An 18897-nucleotide genomic window follows, 5' to 3' on the forward strand; every position below is an offset into this window, starting at 1 on the left:
TCTGGCACTGAAGCATTTTCTCCCCCTCGGATCCTCTCAGACAACGCAACCACGGTAGCGTACATCAATCGAGAGGTGGGCACGAGGTGTCATCACGTCTCGTTGGAGACGGACAAGTTGATGACTTGGGGCGGAGTCCCACCTCTCTCGACTGGCTGCTTCTCACATCGCAGGAGTAGACCACATTCAGGCCGACTTCCTCAGTTGACAACGTTTATATCCCAGGGAGTGGGAACTCTTCGAGGAGGCAGTGAAACTTCTAGTCCATCGTTGGGGGACCCCTCACCTGGATCTGATGGCCACCTCCTGCAATGCAAAGGCACCGCGATTCTTCAGTCGCAGAAAGGAGCATAGCACAGAAAGAGTAGATGCCTTGGTCCTTCCATGGCCACGTCACATTCTCCTCTACGTTTTTCCGTCATGGTCACTCGTGGGCAAGGTCCTCCGGAGAATAGAAGTCCACCAAGGTCCGGTAATCCTGGTGGCGCCGGAATGGCTCCGTCATCCGTGGTTCGCGGACTTGATCAACCTTGCGGTGGACGGACCTCTTCGCCTGAGTCATCTATCGCGCTTCCTGCATCAAGGTCCAGTATTTTTCGACCAGGCAGATCGCTTCTGTCTTGCGGCCTGGCTTTTGAGAGGCGCCGACTGAGGCGAAGAAGTTACCCAGAGGCAATAGTTTCGACACTCCTCGAGGCTCGGAAGACTTCTACATCAATCGCTTATGTCCGGGTTTGGAAGGTTTTTGAATCCTGGTGCGCCTCCAAAGCGGCGTCACTGCGGACTGCCTCCGTGTCTCAGATTCTTTTGTTTCTACAGACCGGTCTGGAGAAGGGCTTAGCCTACAATTCGCTGAGTGTTCAGGTTGCGGCCCGTGGATCCTTGGTCCATTAACAGGAGTGAATTCCTCTTTCCTCTCACCTGGATATCGTCTGCTTCCTCAAGTGAGTGAAGCATCTGAAACCCCCGGTTCAGGCTCCTTGTCCTTCCTGGAGCCTCAACTTAGTCCTCTGGATCTTAGGCAGACCTCCTTTCAAGCCAATGCGCTCCGCTACCCTCAAGGCTGTCATCCTCGTGGCCATTTGTTCTGCCCGCCGGATTTCGGAGCTCCAGGCGCTATCCTGCAGGGAGCCCTACCTCCGTTTTACGGACTCGGGGGGGGGGGGGTGTCACCTTGTGCACAGTGCCCTCGTTCCTGCCCAAAGTGGTTTCCGCATTTCATATGAATCAGATGATTGAACTCCCATCTTTCTCTGTTGACGATCCCCAAGATCTCCGTTAGCGAATCAGGATGCGCTTGACATCAAGCTATCTGGAGCTCACTAACGAATTTTGTTTGTCGGATCATTTGTTTGTCCTCTGGAATGGTCCAAAGAAAGGATCCAAGGCTACAAAGACAACGATTGCTTGCTGGCTGAAAGACGCTATAGTGGCGGCGTATATAGGGTCTGGTCGTCAGCCTCCACTGGGCATCAGGGCCCACTCTCTTCATGCGCAAGCAGCATCCTGGGCGGAGAGCAAGTTTGTTTCATACCAGGAGAGATGCCGAGCGGCGACCTGGAAATCGTTACATACCTTTGCTCAGCTCTATCATTTGAATCTGCAGTCGCCAACTTTTGGTTCTTTTGGCAATAGAGTCATTCGAGCAGGGCTATCAGGGGCCCACCCTATGTTGGGAAGCTGTTTTTTGTATTTTGAGGATCAGTATAAAAGCAACTGCTTTACAAATATAACCTCTGTTCCTGAACATACCCAGATCAGTCCAGAGAAGTGGGTTGTGTATCCCTACCAGCAGATGGCGTCAGAGAACAAAGCTTTGGGCACTGCTATATATATACAAGAGTGCCACCTGCAGTCCCTCAGTATTTCTCTGACTTCAGCAGATGGCAGAGATGCACTCCTGCAGTTTTTAGTTTGATTTTTTTTCAGTAGTTAGAATTTTTTCATTTTGTTGTGGTCGCTTCCTTAGGTGTTAGGCACCTTCGTGGGCCATCCCTCAGTAGAAGCCGGGTGTCCGGGGGATTGGATATCCCTGTCAGGGTCTTGCCCGCCACGACGCTGCTACTGCTGCTCCCTCGCATTTTTCCTGTCTAGCCTGTTCTCAGATTCATAATTAAGTTGTTTGGGATTTCTTTGGCATCCTGTGGCTTTTGCAGACTCATTAATCTTGGCTAGCACTCTTGTCCATTCTATGGCTGTGTGTGAAACACATACTGTATCTCAGCTATCCTGTGAATTCATCTTTCTAGCATTCCTTCCTTCCTTCCTTCCTTTTTGCCATACTGACATTGCAAACCCTCAGACTGAACCTTCTGAAGAGTAGCTGGTTCCTCTTCTGAGAGCTATCTGATTTCATTGCCCCAGTCAGGGTCCCTGAGTGACTAACCCTAAACCGTGCATTTAAGAAAAATATTTAGGCCATTCCAGTGTCAATTTTGATTCTGTTTCATTTAATCTGAGGAACCTGCTTCACCATCCAGTGCCTCAAGACAGAAAAAATAATTTCCGCCATAGGTTAATGGTTACCTTGTAACTAAGAACAATGAACCATATCTTTTTCTTGTTTTAAAAAAAATTGTTTTTCCTACAATGAGAGAGAAGATTTAACTGGTCATATCTGAATAGAATGACATATGAAAAGATGACATGCAGTTCTTATCTTCATTGTGCTTAATTATATAAAAAAAATGTATTGCCACTTCTTTTTTTTTTTCTTTCACCAGGTTTTAATGGTGCGCTTTGCATCACTGTTTGATGCAAAGCAGCGTACTGTCACCTTTCTAAGTGGAAAGAAGTACAGTGTGGATGATTTGCGCTCTATGGGAGCTGGGGATCTGCTGAACTCAATGTTTGAATTTAGCGAGAAACTCAATGCCCTACAACTTAGTGAGGAGGAAATGAGCCTGTTCACAGCAGTTGTCCTGGTATCTGCTGGTAAGAAAAGAAAGTTAAATATCTGCATGCAGTTGCTTTTAGTAAACAGGAGGGGTGGGGGCAGCAAAGTGTAAAGCTGTGTAAGTTGCTTGCATTTTGTGGCAAAACGGTGATGGTTTAGGGTGGGAGCGGAGTACAGGATGGGGGAGGCTTCTTAATTTGCATCCCTATTTACAATGGTGCAATTAATGCATAAAATAGCCTGTTGACTAATAATGCACGTTTTCTTGTCCTGCTAGACCAGACCTGAATAAAAAAGGACATTCCTTTTTCCATGACAGAATATAGGATGGTGCAGTACAAGCTAAAGTCAATATTTTCTGTCTCCAGCAAATGGTAGCAGTTCTGGACTGATGCAGTAGGATTTCCAGCTCTCAGACTTTTGCCTTTGGCCTCCACCAGCAGAGTGCTTCTCAGCTTTGCTCCTAGGGCAACAGTTAGTTGAGCCTTCCTGTGGCCTGGTTCCCTGGTTATGTGCCAGGTTGAACAAGACCATTTTTTTTTTTTTATTATTGCTTCTAGCTTCCCTGCGGGGCCTGATTGAGCACGCTTCCTGGTTCTGAGCCAAGTTGAGCAAGTCCGATTATTTGACTCCCATGTTCCCTGTGGGACCTGGTTAAGCTTGGGAGTAGCAGGCCAGCTCAGGAATTTTCTTTGGGTCAGATGGTTTCTCCCGAGGAATTTTTTTGTTTTTTCCTATATAGCGAACTCCCACATCCCTTCCTCTCTTTTTGTCTGCTTTTCCTTATTATTCCACCAGAGTTCAGACACATGGGGTTTCCTCTCCCTAGCAGCAGATGGGGACAGAAAGCAACTGGTTTGCTGGTTGTCACTTTGTATAAGGTACTGAATCACCTACATGTCTCCAGCAGATGGCAGAGGTGTGAACCCTTCAGCCTGGTGGTGTTGGTGACAATTTGTTCCTGGGGGAGTTGTTTTATGCCAACCCCTGCCTGGTTGAGTAGGGCCAACAGGGATATTGGTGGCCCTTAGCTGTCTTGCGGTGTGTATGTGTGTGATTTGAAAGCCAGAGATGTTGATTCCCTCACTCACCCTCCCAACCCCACTCCCTGCTTTCCCCTCTTTTACAAGGTTGGAATCTGAAGAAGAAGGAAGGTAGACAGTGGCCAGAAGCAGACTAGAGAGTAGTGTTGTCATTTTTTGTTTGTCAGTAAAGTTAAGAAAAAGAAAAGGTTTAAGGCTGGTTTGGTCATTTGGCCGTATTTCTTCAGCAGCAGCCCAAGAAGTTTAGAAGCATCTCTTGTTCTGGGAAAGCAATAGGAGCGTGCTGGAGTGGGAGTCGGAGATGAGCATGGGAAGGGCTTCTCTTCATGCAGGAACTGACATGGGTTCTACTGCTTCTGATTGCTGCCGATCTTCAGCATGGGGGGGGGGGGAGGTCGGTCGTGTAAAATTGACCTGGAGGGGGGGGAACCTTCCTCCATAGAGGCTGCTTCGGGAAGAGGAGCTGCAGAGCAGGGAGCTTCTTCGAGGGCAGGTACTGAGGCAGGTCCCATCGGGGGAGCCTCAGTGAAGGCAGCAGCCATGTCAGGAAAAGTTTTCCTGAACCTCCGGTTCTCTCTCCTGTGGGAGCAGGGAGGGAAGTCCTAGGCCCACAGGAAGAGAGTGGGGTACAGATTGCCAGAGATTGGGTGTCTTTTTCCCACCTCCATGCCATTCTCTCCTGAGTTGGGGGTGCTTTTGCACCAGGTATTCTGCATAAGGCAGGGTACTGCTCCACAACAGTCCATTCCTGGTTTTGCTGTTCCCTCTAGTGTTTTCGGATGTTCAGTGTATTCTCTTTAGATACTTGAAAGTCACCAATTCCTTTAGAAAAAACCAATAGGTTGTTTTGGCATTCTTGTGAAGCCTCAAAGTAGAGGCAGCTTCCAAATCATCTTTATCTAGATGGATTAAAGAGGAGATATCCACAACCTATGTACTGAAAGATCAACAGACTATGGAGGCCTTTTATGCTCATTCTGTGAGGGCTTGGGCTTCTTATGGCAGCTGCTCCAGAGGACATTTTTAGGGCATCTACTTGGGTTTTGTCTACATTTTTTGTCATTACACTAGAGGTTGGATGTACAAGCCAAGGAGTATGCAGCTTTGGGGACAGGTGATCTTAGAGCAGCCTAGCTTCTTCCCACCCATATTAGGATAGGCTTGGTTACTTCCCCACATGTCTGGATTGGTCTAGGAAGATAAGGAAGAAGAAACTTAGCCGTGCCTGTTAATTTCCTTTTCCCGTTGATAGCAGGGCTGAATTAGCCATGCTGTCATGGGAACTGTCCATCAGGGCCCGGGGGAGCCGAGCTTCCTAAGCAGAGGTTAGAGTTTTGTGTCCTCTGCGGCTGCGCGTGTGTTCCCGCGCAGGAAAGTAACAGATTCTCCTCAGTCTGGTTTTTTTTTTCCGTGCGCGGGATCGCACATGGAGCTTTCTTCTCCTTAGCAGTTAATTCTAAAGAGTAGAATATGTCTAAAAAAAAAACAGAGCCGTCAGCCAGGGTTCAAACCTTTCCCAATTGGAAAAATCATGTCCGTGACAGACAGACATGATAAATGTTAGTCAGGCCCGACCACATTCACTGCGGCCGAATGTCTCTGCGGGCCAGGCGTCAACGGGCACAGAAGATTAAAAGTCTACAACCGGATAAAGGTGGCTCATATGCCCCCCCCCCCCCCCCCTCCGAAGCTCACTCCTCGCCGGGACCGTCGAAGACCCAGGCCCCAGCCACAAGGAGAGCGTCGTCTCTTGATCCAAAGATCTCCAGGCCTGGAAAGTTGAAGGGATTGAAAGGTAAACAATCCCATGACAAGGTGGATCGGGGTTCGTTGATTCAAGCGACCCCCAAGCAGTACCCAGGGATCTGGGCCGATACGGCATCCGGCGCACGAAGCCTCAAGGAAACGGCACCGAGAACACTCGACGCATATGCCGCCGAGGCCGACTTATAGGGCACCGAAGCATCAGGCAAGGCCGACGCATCCGGCGCCGAGGCCGACACAGTCTAAGAAAACATAGACGCCAACGCATTCGATGCTTAAACGTAGGCATTCTTTCAAGCATGCAACATCAGTGGAATCAATGCCGACGCAAACTCACAGGTCTGACTCCTCAATAAAAAACGTAAACGCAAATCGTCCATTGATGCCTCAGGTCATCATAGGAAGCATTCTCCTTCTGCAGGGAGTCGTCGTCGTCATTCAACACGTAAGCAGGTCCATAAAGAAAAAAGAAGGCACACATCCGAACATGATATTTCGGATTCAACTCTGTCTCACCATACAAAGGCCTCAAAGCAAACCTCTGGTTTGGAAGAGGATGTAGTGAAAATTCCTTCTTCCCTTACATCATCTTCTTCCTGTTCAGGATCATCGTCTCAAGCGTATGCAAGTCCTTGGTTTGAAGACAATCCTCAGCCACCATCTATAAAGGTAGCAGAGGATCACCAAATTCAGGTTCTAGGTTCTAAAGTACTGCCTTCAAACCCTGACTTAGGAGACTCACCATCTCCATCTCGTGTTCCACGTCTGATGATGCCTCCATTGGCTCAACAGGCTTTTTCTAATTTATATCGGAGGCATTATCAGGGTTCTTTGACTCCCTTCAAATTGCCACACGTATCCTCCTCTAGTTCTCCTGAACAGGAAGAGATTCCTATAGAGCCATTACACTCATCAAAACTTTCGGTGCATGACTCACCTGTTCACAAACCTCCATTACCAGGTGATTCACCTTCTACTCACTCATCACCTTCTTCGTCTACCGGATATCCTTCAGATCCACCAGAACAACCGCAGGAACCATATTCTCCTCCCGAAGATTTATTGTACCCAAAATCTTTAGAAAAACTTGGGACCATCCTACATTTAGATGTCCAAAAGCTACCTGACCCAAGGTCAGAAACACTTATCCTTCTGAAGATTTTTGATACTGCAGGGGAACCAACATCACTTCCTCCACAAGAGGTACTGGACAATGTCCTTCGAAAATCATGGGAAACCCCACATTCACTTTCTGCAGTATCACAGAAAACTGATCTAAAGTTCCGTATGCCAAAATCATCACACTATACTGTACCGCAGTTACCACATATATCTATAGTGGTAGAATCCGCTGTGCAGCAATCTAAAAGATCAAAGACATATGCCTCCTATTCTCCGGGACAGGACAATCGTTCCCTGGACAAATTTGGAAGGAAATTCTATCAAAATTCCATGTTGGCTGCTTGTATTCGCACTTATCAATTCTACATGATACAATACATGTATGAATGCATCCAAGTGACAAAAGGTCTATTAACCTCCACCGTAGAACCAATTCCGCCTCCTCTCCAGGACACTGAAGAATGCTCGCGTCACCTACTGCGAGAAGTTTATGAAGGCTTCGAAAATTCTTCTAGAGCTTCGGTTACGGCTGTTGCAGCTCGTAGGTTAGCATGGCTAAGAGCTAGTGCTATCAGGGAAGACCTTCATGACAAGCTCGCTAATCTACCCTGTACTGGAAACAATTTGTTTGGAGAGAGGTTCCATGACACTGTCACCCAACTAAAGGAACAAGCTGTAGCAGTCCAATTGTTGACGACACTATCTTCATATTCATCCTCCTGTCGCTATTTTGGAAATAATCTGCACCAAACTTTTTCAAGGCATCCTTATCGTTCCTTTCAGCCTTATAGAAACCCTTCATACCAAGCGTATCAAAGGCCACAAACACAACAACAATCACAAAATAGAAGAGGCAAGCCATGAACCCAAAGACAGGCTCAGCAACCTGTGGCCCCTATTAAATCAATGCAGTCTTTTTTTTTTTTTTTTTTAAATACAGCCACCACTACTACATCAAGCACCCCCGGGAAGAATTACACAACACCTTCCTGCATGGAAGTCGATAACTTCAGACCGCTGGGTTCTCAATATAGTACAACAAGGTTATCAACTTCAATTTACTTCAAAACCCCTTCTCCCTCACGTACAGATTCGATCAACAAAGAAATATCATCTTCAACTCTGAGAAGAGGTCGCCACGCTTCTACAGCAGCAGGCAATCCGAGTTGTTCTGCAGACAGCCCGAAACACAGGGTTTTATTCCTCATATTTCCTCATTTCCAAGAAGTCTGAAGGCCTCCGTCCAATCCTGGATCTCCGAGACTTGAACAAGTATCTAGTCAAAGAGAAATTCAAAATGGTGTCCCTCAAATCCATTCTACCCCTCCTACAACCCAACGATTGGATGTGCTCAATAGACTTGAAGAATGCCTATACACATATTCCCATCTATCTGTCCTCGTGGCACTACCTCTGCTTTCAATACAAGCATCAACATTACCAATACAACGTTCTTCCCTTTGGCCTCTCGGCAGTGCCCAGAGTTTTCACCAAGTGTATGATGATAGTGATGGCTCACTTATGTCAGAAAGAAATGACAATCTTTCCATATTTGGACGATTGGCTAGTAGTAGCTTCGAGCCCAGACAAGTTACTCGAGCAACTTCGACAATTAATAGATTGCCTGAACAGCCTGGGACTGATAATCAATTATCACAAATCGAACTTGAACCCAACTCAAATTCTACAATTCATTGGCGCTCGCCTAGACACTACACGCAACAGAGCATTCCTACCGGAGGACAGGAGACACGAGATGTGTCGTCTCTTGCGAATTCTCATCCGCACACACAAACAGACAGCAAGACAAATCTTGACAGTCTTGGGTCATATGGCAGCAGCCATCTTCACAGTCCTCAATACCAGACTTCACATGTGTCTTCTACAATGGGGATTGAAACGTCAATGGAAACAATACTCACAACCATTGACGAAATGCCTACTACTCACCTCTGAGATGACAAAAGACATCAATTGGTGGCTCAAAGAATCCACGCTATCCAAAGGAGCGTTGTTCAACCCATCTCCTCACAATGCAGTACTTACTACGAATGCATCTCGAAGGGGCTGGGGAGCACATTTGGACTTTCTCGAGACACAAGGACTATGGTCTCTTCAGGAACAAAACTTGCAAATAAACCTATTGGAACTCCTAGCAATTTTGAAACGCTCTCCAAGCGTTCCAATCTCATCTGCAGGGACGCAGGGTGATGGTTTACACGGACAACCAAGTGGCAATGTTTTACATAAGCAAGGAGGGTCCGGTTCGTGGTCCCTATGACTGGAAGCCCTGCTGATTTTCTAACTAGCTCATCAGCATTCCATTCATCTGCAAGCAACTTACTTACCAGGAATAGCCAATACCAGAGCAGACCGCCTGAGTCGGGTGTTTTATCCTCACGAGTGGACCTTCAATCCACACATAGCTCAAGTACTATTTCTGCAATGGGGAATTCCAACAATAGATCTCTTTTGCAACAGAAATGAACACCCAAGTCCCTCATTTCTGCTCACTTTGGCCCACTCCCAACAGAGTGGCACTGGATGCATTCTTGATTCCTTGGAAAGGCAGCGTAATGTACACATTTCCACCCATACCACTCATCACAAGGACTATTCAAAAATGTATGGCAGACAAGGCACAACTGATCCTCATAGCATCCGCTTGGCCCAGACAACCATGGTACAGTTATCTCCTACGCCTCTCCATCACAGACCCAATTTGTCTACCAAGCCAACCAGATCTGTTGATCCAACAACAAGGAACACTTCTTCATCCACTTCACACCTCCCTTCACTTGACAGTGTGGAGATTGAGCAGTTCTTATTAGAAGAACAAGGCATATGTACAGCAGTCCAACAGGTCTTACTAGAGTCCAGAAAACAATCAGCTAGACGCAATTACAGTTTCAAATGGAGACGTTATGCCGACTGGTGCACATCTAATGAAATCTCCCAGCTGGCTTGTTCTCCGGAGCTGCTCGTAGACTACCTTCATACGTGTTATACTTCTGGCCTGGTGACTTCCTCGATAAGAGTTCACCTTGGTGCAATAGCTGCTTGTCACAGGCCATGTCACAATCAACCTATCTCTACTCACCCCCTGGTGTCTCGTTTCATCAAGGGCCTCTTACATCTTCGTCCTCCAGTTGCTAAACCACCAGTTCCATGGAATCTAAACAAGGTATTGGAGCAACTGATGCTACCTCCATTTGAACCCATGGATTCTGCACATATAAAATACTTAACTTGGAAAGTAGTATTCTTAGTGGCAGTCACATCTGCATGAAGAGTCAGTGAGTTACAAGCATTAGTTCACTATGCTCCATATCTGCAATTTTACAACCATAAAGCAGTTCTTTGAACTCATCCAAGCTTTCTTCCAAAAGTGGTATCACAGTTCCACTTGAATCAAACAATAGAACTACCAACGTTCTTTCCCAAGCCTCATTCTAACGATAGAGAGCGGATGTTCCATACCCTTGACTGCAAACGGGCATTAGCATACTATAAGGATAGAACGCACTCTGATTCCAGTTCATCTCAACTTTTTGTCTCATTCAATCCTAATGCACCTGGACTTCCAGTATCTAAATGTACCATTTCCAGCTGGATAGCACAATGTATCCAATTTTGTTATACCAAGAAAAATCTAACCCTGGCATCTTTTCCAAACGCTCATCAAGTTAGAGCTATGGCAACATCCATAGCACACCTATGACATGTTCAACACGTAGACATCTGCAAAGCGGCAACGTGGTCATCTCTTCACACATTCACCTCGCATTATTGCCTAAACCAGCAAGCAATGACTGATGCAAAAATAGGACAGGCTGTACTACAGACTTTCGTCTTAAAAAAAAAAAAGAGAGAGAGAATACTTAACCAATAACATGGGAGGTTGACTACCACTACTATAGGATCACGAGACAATGAAGACTCATATTAAATAGCGTGATCGGGAGCTTGGACTCCCATGACAGCATGGCTAATTCAGCCCGGCTATCAACGGGGAAAAAGCAAGTTTGCTTACCGTAAACTGTGTTTCCGTAGATAGCAGGATGAATTAGCCATGCTGACCCTCCCTCCTCCCTGTTAGTCGAACCTTTCTTCTTCTACTGCTACGCCTAAGCTTAATTACAGACTGAGGAGAATCTGCTCCTTTCCTGCAGAGGACACAAAACTCTAACCTCTGCCCTCCCTCCCGGGCCCTGATGGACAGTTCCCATGACAGCATGGCTAATTCATCCTGCTATCTATGGAAACACCGTTTACAGTAAGCAAACTTGCTTTTCCTTGAATCCTGCTAAACCAGTCAAGGACCTGCCCAGGAATTCAGTGGCTATGCTGTTCTCCTTGGTTAAGTCTTGGTCCTTTATAGAAGGTTTTACTCACTTCCTGTAGGAAGAGCCTGAGAACTGTCTTTAATTCCTTTGACCTGTTTTTTGTTTTTTTTTGCTTCCTATCCCCAGTTGGAGTTTTGGAGGAACATTTAATCTTGGAGGATTTTCTCCTCTGATTTTTAAAGTTTAATAACAGTCTTTGAGGGTAGTTTTTTACTTCAATTGTTTTGGCATAAGGACACTGGCCTGTGCCTGCATGCACCATCCTATAGATGGTGGTGATGTCATGGAAGAACTGTGTCCTCTGTCTCATATATTAGTAGGCAGTATAAACATGCATGTCTGGACAGGTTTAACAGGATTCAAGAAAAGAAAATTAACAGGTAAATTTCTCCATTTCACATTAATTGTAACACACCTTTTGAAAATGGAGAATTAGGGTTCACAAGAATGTAGACTGACATAAAACTGTCATTGTTTGGAAACTGTAATTCTTGCTTCCATATGTCAGGAGATGATTGAAAACACTATATTTATTGCATATTAAATGGCCTTTCACCAAGGAAAGACATCTGGAGCATCTTTGATGATAAAGGAGGTGTCATTGATGATATTGCACAAAAACTAAGAAATTCTCTGTTAAATTATCGCTCTTCTCAATTGAAATCTTTCCTTTCTTAGGAAAAAAAGAGAGCGGGGAACTGGGAACCATTCAGTGATGGCTTTTATTCTAATAAATTATATTTCATTTAAAATTGTGGCCTCCCCTGTTTTCTCATCAGAGAAAAGGGAGATGGCTGAAAAGGAATCTACTTCAAATCTGCTTCACATTTATAACCGTTTCCCCTTAGTGCAGATCTTCCACATGAAAGGTTGCACGTCAGAAAAGCACACCTCTGTGGGTTAGAAGTGCTGAGTTTTTTGCTTTTTCCAGCATACAATTTCTTCACATGGTTGATATTTGCTGGTTAAAAATGTTTCTCGGAGACTGGGTGAGAGTTGCCTTAATCTCAGGCCTTGAGACGTTTTGTATTTTCCTGTGAAGTTGCCCCGGAGAGGGAGACTGGAAGCCGGAAGGGGAGGCGCCGGAACACCTTTATCAACGCACCCCCCGCGGCCCCAATCTGAGACTGGGTGAGAGTTGCCTTAATCTCAGGCCTTGAGACGTTTTGTATTTTCCTGTGAAGTTGCCCCGGAGAGGGAGACCGGAAGCTGGAAGGGGAAGCGCCGGAACACCTTTATCAACACGCCCTGCGGTGCGGCGCCGCCGCCGGCACGTCGCCAAAGCCGCGTGCGACTTTGTTCGAATTGTTAAATAATTTCTTTGGAATTCTTCACTCTCACATAAACTGAGTATAAAAGCGACATAGACGTCAGATCTCAAATCATTAGTAATTTGCCTCCCAAAAGGAAAGGGAAGCTCCCTCAAGTTCTTCCATGACCCAATTGGAAATAAATAGATTTCTGATACAGCTGGAAACTCAGGAAGCTAAGGAATCTCTTGGAGCGACGCAATGTGGAGATGTGTCTGTCTCCCGAGATGAAGCATCCCTGAGCCCGGATACTAGGCTCCCACCAGCCCAAAGGAGCGAGGAAAACGGAGAAGCACAGGCGTCTGCCTCAGAGACGGGACTGAGTTTGAGGGCCCGGGTTCCTCAAAATTGAAGGATCAACATAATCAGTTTATCCGGCCGGAGAAGGTAACGCTAGAGACAATATGGGAAGCAGTTTCAGGTTTAAATCTAGCTGTGTCTAGACTTGAACAAAAGATGGATACAATTTCTCTGGATTTTCAAACAAAATTGCTAGCTGTTCAATCTCAGAGTAGCTTGATGTCTCAAAAATTAAAAGTTAATGAAGAAAATATCCATTCATTACAAAAAGTAAATGTTTGTTTGATTAAAGAACAAATGCTTAATTCACAAAGGTTGGAATCCCTAGAAAATAAAGTTCGTCATTTAAACATTAGGATAACAAATTTTCCACAAATACTGGGAGAGCTTCCTTATTACCTTAACATAATATTTCTTTGAAAAAATTTTTTATGCGGAAGAAGAAATCCCATCAATAAATACATGTTATTTCATAATAAAAAAAAATTCCCAAACTGATTTTCTAGAGGATTCGAACCAAGAAGTTATACATACAAATGAAACAACCAAAGTATTTCTATTATCTCAGGATATTGATAAAGTGATGAGATATTTTCAAAAATTTCCTACTAATTATTATGGACAAGTGGTAAAAATCTATCCTGATCTGGCCTTAGTTACAAGAACTAAGCGTAGAGAATTTTTGGCTTTAAGATCTCAAGTTACTACTTTAGGTTTTACATTTTTTGCTACGCTATCCTTGTAGGTGTGAACTCAAAAAAGGGGATGACACCTACATTTTTCATCAGATAGAGCAAATGCAGCAATTTATTGCAGCACAGCAACCTACAGTATCCTCACCTTTATTAGTTAATGAAATGCCTCCCATAACTATAGAACCATCTACTAGTGCCATTCCTCTAAGTGAGTAACTATCCAGGCATAAATAAATGGCCAGCTGATTTCTATGTTAATGCATTCTTTATGTAGATTACCTTAAAATCTCCATGTAAAATTAACAGAATATTCAATACGTCAGTCTCATTTTTCTTCCTTTTATTATAATCACATCATTATGTTAAAGTTCTTATTTTTTCTTTTTTCTTTTTCATTATGATGTCTTTACATTGTTGTACTCCTTTTCATTTTACTGTATAAGTGAATGAAAAAATTTAATAAATAATTTAAAAAAAAAAAAGTTTCTCGAGTATGTCCTTAATTCACCCTGTGCAGCTCAGTTATTGCAGCAGCTGAGATGGGGATAAGATGTACTTGTCATTTAATTTTAAACAGTGAGACAAATTCTTTGCTACTTTCTTATGGGAGCTTGGAAGTCTCTCTTTTTCCCATTGATAAGCAGGCTGAATTAGCCATGCTGTCTGGGGTGTCCTCTGGTGGCCCTGGGCTGAGCTTCTCTCCAAGGTCACAGAGCTTTGACTGTGCGCCTGGATGGGTCTTCCCGCGCGATCACCATATCTCCTTAGTCTTTCTTCTTCCACACTGCTAATTGCACGCGAAGCTCTTCTCTCATCTCCTTGGAAGATTTTTTCACACAAGTAAATCGCCCAAACAGCAAGTGCTACCATGGTGCCTAAGCCGCCTGGATTTAAATATTGTCAATGTGGCAAGGTTATGTCAATCATAAGTATTGCTACATCTGCCTGGGCCCTAAACAATGGGAAATTTGGGAGAAGAGCTCCTCTGTTTTCTGTGTGTGAAGGTTGCATATAACCACCTTTTAGATGTCAGTAATTGCTGAGCAGGTCTCACTGACTCATTACTGAAACTGGGCAGAACCTAGGCCTCTGCCATCCAGCAGCCTTTACTTGTTGTTCATATCTGACCCACAACTTTTCACAGCTGGTCATGCAAAGCTATGGCCGCATAGTTTCAGAAGGAAGCAAAACTAATCTGGTTCTGCATCTTGCCTTGTTTATCTGCACAGTTATTTTTGGGTATGTGCCAGTCTCCACAAACACTGTAAGCGCCTGAAGGGCCGCGGTGTGTGTGTCTGCACAGCTTGGCTCGTTGCTCTGGCCTATGTTTTGGCTCCCTCCTGGAGCTGGCGCCTGCTCTTCACCAGCTGTCAAATCCTCCAAGGGGGGGGCTGCATTGTGTAACAAGATGGGAAAGATATACCCAGCATTTGCTTATATTGCTCTTCTCTAGCTCCCCCACCCCACCCCCTGCATTATTCTTCATACCCTGTGCTGCGCCAGACTGTAAACACTAGAGATGTGAATCGGAACTGAAATCCGAACCGATTCTGGTTCCGATTCACATCTCTAGTAAACACTGTAGTTCAACACCAGTCTGCTCATTGCTCTTCCTTTTGCTAATGTTAAATTATGTGGGTCGTCCATGACACATAGTAAGGTATGGTTTATTTACCATGGAGCTCATTAATTCTAATGACGGGGGAGGGTGTGTGTGCTATTCACTGATACACATTAACATGTGCCATGGATTGATAAAGAGAGTCCAGAGTGGGAAGTGCTTTCTTTTTATTATCTTTTTGTGATGCTCCATTCATCAGGCCAGTGAGAAATGTCTAACAAGCTCAGTAACTCTTTGTTCATTTTAAAATTTTTACTTGTTTATGGCTGAGGGATGGTGTGCTACATATAATTTTTTTTTCTAATATGGCTCTTTTTTTTTGTTTGTTTTTTTTTATTCCCTCCCCACCCCTATCTCTTATCTCACATAGATCGGTCGGGAATAGAAAACGTCAACTCTGTTGAGGCCCTGCAGGAAACGCTGATCCGTGCATTAAGGACCTTAATAATGAAAACGCACCCCAACGAAGCCGCCACGTTCACCAAGCTGCTCCTGAAGCTGCCCGATCTCCGCTCGCTAAACAACATGCACTCTGAGGAGCTCCTGGCTTTCAAAATTCATCCCTAGGCCTTTGACTGACCTGCCTGAAATGTTTTTTACAGCATCTACCTGTGCTTGTGCCAGAGTGCTTGGTTTAGCATGTTTGCACTGTCTTTGGAGATTCTTACAACTAAGTCTGTGGTATATTAAGACATTTATTTGATGCTCCAGCAGCAGGTGAGATGATGATTCACTGCGCGGTAACCTTTGGCAGGACCTGTAGAGGTGTTATGGAGCATTCAGATCTCCTGGCAGTACAAACGTGAGCTCTTGATTAGCACCCTTAGACCAGCTCTGCTCACTTATGGAACAGTTTCATATTCCCCACCAGTTCTTAGTAGGTGTGTACGTATGCATGTGTTTTATACACACTTGTACTGTGTGTTTATATATATTTATGTGTACATATATAAATATGTTTCTACATATAAATATATATAATTTCTTCACAATATTTTAAACTGTGAAGGGAGTTAATTTTACATAACTGTTGAAAAGACGTTTATTGAAAGAACCATGTAGACGGTGCCTGTGCCTAGACTATGGAGTTGACTGTATCTTATGTGAAGTAGGTGTAAGGTGCGGTTTCAGTTGAAGGAACACCTTGCTCAGAGCTGCAGTGCCCAGGACCGTTCCACTCGACCGTCTCCTGCTTCTGTTTTGGAGTAGGAGGGAATAGTCACGATTTGCTCTCTCTTTCTCTGTGTGGCATCGCTCACTACTGCAGCATCTCGGGCACCACTGGTCCGCGATCAGAATGCGAAATGGGCACAACTGAAACGTAGTCACGCGTCACAAAAGAAAACTGAAGAACAAGCAGTAATGAGCACATCCAGCCATTCTTCTCTCTTGGGGGGGGGGGGGGAAGAAGTGAATGAAAGTGCTGGCAGTTTTCCTGATCCCATGTCTTCGGTGTTCTTTGACCATTGTTTTTTATATGGCTTAACATTTGCCACTGAAGGGGATTTTAAGACCAATGTGCCCTAGTGTTTTCTATAGGTGAAAAATAAGCAAGGCCCATTTTACTGTTAGTTATTATGGCAATTAGTGATCAGTGAAAGGCAAATGTATGCTACTATTCACAAGCTTTAAGCATCATGCTCTGCCAGTACTGTACACAAGACAGCATGCGGTGTCCCGTCCCCCCCCCGCTGCTTGCTGACAAGACACTGTTCTGCACTGTATCCATATTGACTCCTGAGTTAAAGGTGCATATGCTGCAGTTCCAGCCTTGCTTACTCCAGGCAGAGTCCTCTTGTTCTTCACTGTATCATTGGCTGAAAAAAAAAAAAAATTCTAACAACAAAGCTTGAAAAAAAATATGGGGGACTGTTTTCCCTTTGTTGCTGTATTGTATGGAATAATAGCTGGTCAAAACAGAAGTTAGCTTTACAAGTAGATCGTTGGAACCTACTACAGGCTCTAACATTATTGCCTTGCATTGTTAGTAGAACACCATGTCTCGGAGTCTATTTCTGATCAGAAAAAAAAAAAATTAACTCTCTACAAGAATGAAAACCTTGCCCAAACAGCTGAGCGAGAGGGACTAAAAGGAGCTGTGAAAACTACAGTAGAGATGTTTTGGCAGGGGTCCCAGGAAAGGATACCTCAGTGAAGATATGAACCTGTACATTTCCTGGCTTAACAATGATTTAACACCTACATTTCTTGCTATTCCTGATTTCAAAGGTGAAAGATATTGTGATGTCAGACCTCTAATGGAGACCCTTTTGATGTTGTTTTTCTTTATTTCACCTCATTGAGCCTGCAGGAATATATGCGTGGGGCTGGGAAGTCATAATGGCCAACAGTTCTAGCGGGTTAAGATTCTTGTGTGGTTCTGCATGCCATCACCTTCTCCTTTGCTGTGTCATGGATACTGAGGATTTCATTAGAAAAAAATAATCCAGCTTTCAGAAAACATGTTGCGAGCAGCAAAAAAAAAAAAAATTCAAGATGACATTAATTGTGATATTTTGGGGTTAATTTTCAAAGTGCTTACACAGGCTAAAGCAGGCGTATATGCGTGTAAGTATCCTCTTAGTTTCAGAAGGGTGGTAGTGTGCATGTTCTGTGTGGAGAAGTATGTGCATAGAAAGATGGGTTTTCAAGGGCATTCCAGGTTGGGGTTTGGAAGTACACCCGCATTTGTATATTTTATAAACCCAAGGACGTGCGTGCTTTTTACACCTGCTAATCACGTTTTGCGTAGGAAATCCGACTTCCCTTTTGGCTGCAGTTTTTGAGCGGGGCTCTGGTGCCAAGTGGTGGAGGGGGCAAGTGACTTGGTGGAGGTTTTGGCAAACTGGTGCTTGGCAGTAAGCACACACATGTTTTCATAAGTGAAATCCACACATGCGTCACCAACTTTATCAAATACCTGTCTCCATGCATAAACTTAAGTTATTACGTGCATGTTACAATTATTTAATGTGTAAAAAATATAAGCATACTCTTATGAAATAGGTGTTTAAATGATGTGGATTCCCGCATTAAACAAATATTCAGGTGCTGAAATGTGCACATACTTTTGGGATCGGGATGTTATTTTATAAACAATGCAGTTCCCACTGCACAGTTTATAAAAAAAAAAAAAAAAAAATACAGGCATGACTAGGTGCCACTCACTTCTCTGTATGTGTGTTAATGTTATATGCACATTGTTGAAAATTACCATTTCTCTGTCTTATTTATTTTAACTTTATTTAAAAACACACACTCCTGCCCAGCTGACCTTAGTTTCTAGAGAAATACTGTAAAAGAACCAGGTAGATTGTATCACTGGTTTTATATGCTTGTTAAGTGATGAAGTAGGTCTCCACAACATTTGAAGTTACAAGTACTGTACATAGAAACTGATAGACTTGACACAATGTAATATCTGACCAATTGTATGTATTTTTTTAAACTCACATGAAATATGGGCATTATTACCGTACCATGTTACTGAGCTAAAGTTGTCTTTCACACTGTATTGTTGTGTGGTTGGTTTGGAGGAAAGATCCATACATGCAGGAAAGCTGCAATGTCATGTTGACACACTAACTACTTCCTTTTATCTTTCAGTAGTGGAAAGTCTGGGGTGGCTAAGTTGCATCTTTAAACCAAGGTGGTATAGATATGTAAGCATATTTCTTCTTTAAATTAAGAAATAAAATACTGTTTCCTAACTTGCGATTCCAGCAGTTACTGACGTACTATAACTCAATAAGTTACCAATGTTGCCTGTAACAGATCATTGCAAAGCAAACTGTAATAAT

General features: G+C 44.0%; 1 protein-coding gene across 2 annotated transcripts in view; it reads left to right on the forward strand.

The window, feature by feature from the left end:
- The window catches only part of NR1D2 (nuclear receptor subfamily 1 group D member 2), a 44287-nt gene extending 26037 nt beyond the window's left edge, over positions 1–18250 (forward strand). For both annotated transcript variants that reach the window (XM_029589306.1, XM_029589307.1), the window contains exons 7-8: positions 2724–2934; positions 15468–18250. In XM_029589306.1, the coding sequence (XP_029445166.1) occupies positions 2724–2934; positions 15468–15664 (408 nt within the window). In that variant the 3' untranslated portion in view covers positions 15665–18250. The remainder of the gene's footprint in view (positions 1–2723; positions 2935–15467) is intronic.
- The last annotated feature ends 647 nt before the right edge of the window (positions 18251–18897 follow it).

Source organism: Rhinatrema bivittatum, chromosome 2, assembly GCF_901001135.1.
Source record: "Rhinatrema bivittatum chromosome 2, aRhiBiv1.1, whole genome shotgun sequence".
Taxonomy (NCBI): domain Eukaryota; kingdom Metazoa; phylum Chordata; class Amphibia; order Gymnophiona; family Rhinatrematidae; genus Rhinatrema; species Rhinatrema bivittatum.